The sequence below is a fragment of the Trametes versicolor genome (genome assembly GCF_000271585.1).
Source record: "Trametes versicolor FP-101664 SS1 unplaced genomic scaffold TRAVEscaffold_1, whole genome shotgun sequence".
Classification (NCBI taxonomy): Eukaryota; Fungi; Basidiomycota; class Agaricomycetes; order Polyporales; family Polyporaceae; genus Trametes; species Trametes versicolor.
Window position 1 is genome coordinate 73,135 of NW_007360321.1, and position 4,187 is coordinate 77,321.

Here is a 4,187-nt window from a genome sequence, read left to right on the forward strand (position 1 = left end):
ACGTGCCAGGGACTGATGTGGCGGTGGTCCCGTTCAGCGGCAGGGATAGGCGGGCGGGCATCCAGCTCCTGGCGCAAGGCAAGGAGGTAGTTGGCAGAGGGGCCAGGCAGGTAGGCAGAGCGAGGGATGACAGGGAACCAGGAGTGGTTGTTGGCTGCTTGCTGCGAGAGGCGCTGCATCCAGCCCATGTCCACGGAATCGACCGCAAGCTTGTGAATGTCAAGGGCGTGGGCGATGGCGTGCTTCTTGTTGGTGAACATGAGGGAGCACCCCTCCTGCGGGCATGCAGCGCCCCACTTGCGCTCAAGGCCCTGGTACTCCACATCTCCAGGCGTGACGGTAGGCCATCCAGACTGAATCGACCCTTCGTCCACCAGCGCCTGCAGCACATTCCTATCAACCCTGAGCTTGGCGGGCTTACGGTGGTGCGAGATGGCGGCAGCAGGTGGCTTGTGGTGGTGCGAGACAGCGGCAGTGGGGGTGACAACAGATTTGCAGCCCACACAGACCAGGGCTTCGAGCCGCCTATTGATCTGGAAGCCCCAGGTGGCGAGGGTGCCCTCTGGGACATCATAGAGCTAGATATAATGATAAGCCAGGCATAGAGCACATGATATATTGATACTTACCTCTGACGCCTCATCCTCAGGCTCTGGAGATGGAGGGGGGTCTACAGACATCTCAGATGCATTGGAGCGCCCCCCTGGGCTACGCACAACATCCATGGGGGAGGCAGGGTTCCTGGGGGTAACAGGTCTTGAAGGCTATAGAATATTTGAGTGCTGTGAATATTTACAGGATTATATGACTTACAACTGGGGTGGCAGGGGCAGAAGGGTCTTCAGGGATAGGAGGGAGAGCAGCAGCAGGCATCTAGAATATATTTTAAATATTTGAAGATACAGAGAATATAAAGAAGCACTCACCTTCCAATCATCATGTTGGACCTTTCTTAGATGTGCAAGCAGAGAATTGTAAGAAGCAAATTTTCTGCTACAAAGCACACCCTCTTTACTGAGACACATACAAATAGCCCTAGTATCAGGCTCAGGACCCCTTTGAACAGGAATAAGGGGCCCTGTTTTAGATAGAGGATGCAAATGAACAGAGAACAAAAACTTGTGGCAAATTCTCTCATGATCACTTGGAGCCTTATCATAAGAGGTGTTGCACAAGCTACAGTGACCAGGCATTGTTGATGCTGAGATTAAGCAGAATAAGCAGAGTTGGGGGATTTGATGGTGATGGTAAGAGGTCAAGAGAGGGTTTACTGATCAGGATTGAATATGGATTAGAGACAAATATGGACAAACAAGAGTTGCCTGGCAGGCAAGGTTGGTCACAAGATTATATAATCAGTCACTTTTTGTGACCTAAGTTGCCTGGCAGGCAAGGTTGGTCACAATATTATATAATCAGTCACTCTTTGTGACCTAAGTTGCCTGCCAGGCAAGGTCAGTCACAAGATTATATAATCTGGTCACACTATGACCTAGTTACATCAGCTGCCCACATCAAGATATGATGTCATTGATCTATGTATCTAGGGTCAGGGTTGATAAGGGGAGACCTCAAATGCTTAGATAATCACCCTCCATCAAAATATGATGTCATTGATCTATCTAGGGTCAGGGTTGATAAGGGGAGACCTCAAATGCTTAGATAATCACCCTCCATCAAAATATGATGTCATTGATCTATCTAGGGTCAGGGTTGAGTGGGGGAGCCCCCAATTGATTATATAAGCCTCCCTGGCAGAATACTACACAATGTAGTAAGCTCATATTGAGAGAACCAGACAAGATCAATTCATGATTCAAGGTGCGTTGTGTAGCCCTCAATCAGGGCTATAGAATGGTGCCAAGATGCGCATTTACTACATGATTTTTGGGCGAGATATGAGCATTTTATGCATGTGCCACTCAGAGTTTACTACACAATGTAGTAAGCTGATATTGAGACAACCAGGGCAGGTAAAATCATGAAACAAGATGTGTTGCGTAGCCCAGGCATAGGGCTATCAGACCATGAAAAGAAGTGAGTTTACTACATGGGTTTTGGGCAAGATATGGACCCTGCACTGGTTCTGCACACAAAGCTTACTACATTATGTAGTAAGCAATTATTCAGGCATCCAGGCCAGGTAAAATCACGGCATTACCTGCACTGTGTAGCCCTGATCCAGAGCTATTGGACGACAACAAGAAGTATATTTATTGCATGTCTTTTGGGCAGGATATGGACCCCACACTTACTGGCTGCCCAAAGCTGACTATTGTTTGTAATCAGTGATTATCACAATAACCAGCAGAGATAAATTTAAGCTGTGAATGACGCTGTGTAGCCCTGATGGAGGGCTATAAGATAGTGTCAAAATATGTGCCCGCATCCAGTGTTGTTGCTAAGATATGAGCCCGCATCCATGGCTCCCTCAGATGGATGCAGGGTGAATGCGGGGGCATTGCGGAGAAACGGAGAAACTAGCATAGCCACCGACACGACACTATCACCATTGCATAGCCCTTGATCAGGGCTACTAGAAAATGCCAAAATATGTGCCCGCATCCAGTGTTGTTGCTGAGATATGAGCCCGCATCCGTGGCTCCCTCAGATGAATGCGGGGTGGATGCGGGGCAATTGCAGGACAACCAGCGCAGCAAATGACATGAAACGACCACTGTTGGATACCCTGAGCTCAGGGCTACAAGGGCGACTTGACATAGGTGCCCGCATCCAGGGTCCTTGCTGAGATAGGGCCCCATACATGCTATAACTACCTTGTATTGATTGGATGCGGGGTGATTGTGAGCCCATTACTGAGGCTAGTCGCATGCAACCTGTATAGCTGTGTAGCCCTTGATCAGAGCTACCAGAAAATGCCAACATATGTGCCCGCATCCAGTGTCATTGCTGAGATATGAGCCCGCATCCGTGGCTGCCTCAGATGGATGCGAGGTGAATGCGGGGTGGATGCGGGCCTATTGCAGAAGAGCCTGTGCGGAGAATGACATGAAACTACCACCATTGGATAGCCTGAGCTCAGGGCTACAAAGGAGACTCAAAATATGTGCCCGCATCCAGGGTTCTGGCGGAGATAGAGGTCTGCATATGCTATAATAGCCCTGTATTAGATGAATGCGGGGCAATTGTGAGCCCTCTACTGAGGCTAGTCCTACGCAACCTTCACAGCGGTGTAGCCCTTGATCAGGGCTACCAAAATATGCCAAAATATGTGCCCGCATCCAGGGTCGTTGCTGAGATACAGGCCCGCATTTGTGGCTGTCTCCAATGAATGCGGGGTGGATGCGGGGAAATTGCGGAAAGACTAGCACAGCCACTGGCACGAAAATACCACCATTGCATAGCCCTTGATCAGGGTTACAAGAATGTCCCAAAATATGTGCCCGCATCCAGGGTCCTTGCTGAGATATGGCTCCGCATCCACACGAATAGCCCGAGGCTGATACTTGGGCTTGGACCTTGTTGATGTCATGGTCGTAGCTTGTAAGCAGGGTCGTTGTGAGGTCATATAAGGGTGATACATACCCAGGGGTACCCTGAGTATTGGCTAGACTATAGGCAAGGGGGTGGAGAGGGCAAGTTGTTGAAGCGGGTGCACAGCCACAATCGCACCAGATTCTGATAGCCCTCGATCAGGGCTACCAGAATATACCATAATATGACCCCGCATCCAGGGTCCCCACTGACATATGAGCCTAGATAGTGAGAGGGCCACAGGTAGCCATGGGTCAGAGTGGGTGCACAGCCACAATCGCACCGGATTCTGGTAGCCCTTGATCAGGGCTATAGGAATATACCATAATATGACCCCGCATCCAAGGTTTTCATTGAGATATGAGCCCGCATTCACCCAGGACTTTTTGGTTACACCCGCATCCGTTGAATGCGGGCCCTGTTCTCGCCGACCAGCGCAGCCACCAGTGCGATACCACCACCATCGTGTAGCCAAGAAGCAGGGCTACCAGAAAACGTGCGAATGCGGGGTGGAATTCTCAACGGTTCCCTAGCTATGGCCTCCGCATTCAATCCGCATCCATCCGCATTCGTGCCACTGAGCTCAGTGGCAGGTTTTATAGAGATAGGGCCACGTCGAATGCTACGCGCAAGTCATCAGCTTGGCATTCCATGTTAAGCTCGGCAACGTAGGTCCAGCCTGCGCTCGGTAG

General features: G+C 50.2%; 1 protein-coding gene across 1 annotated transcript; it reads right to left on the bottom strand.

Annotated features, from left to right (window-relative positions):
- Positions 1 to 13: 13 nt before the first annotated feature.
- On the bottom strand, positions 14 to 873 carry TRAVEDRAFT_41130 (uncharacterized protein; the record flags this gene model as incomplete). The annotated part of the gene is made up of 3 exons (XM_008033845.1): positions 14 to 578; positions 630 to 764; positions 814 to 873. Coding segments are annotated over 3 exons (760 nt in total), but the record flags the coding sequence as incomplete, so codon positions are not given.
- Positions 874 to 4,187: the final 3,314 nt, after the last annotated feature.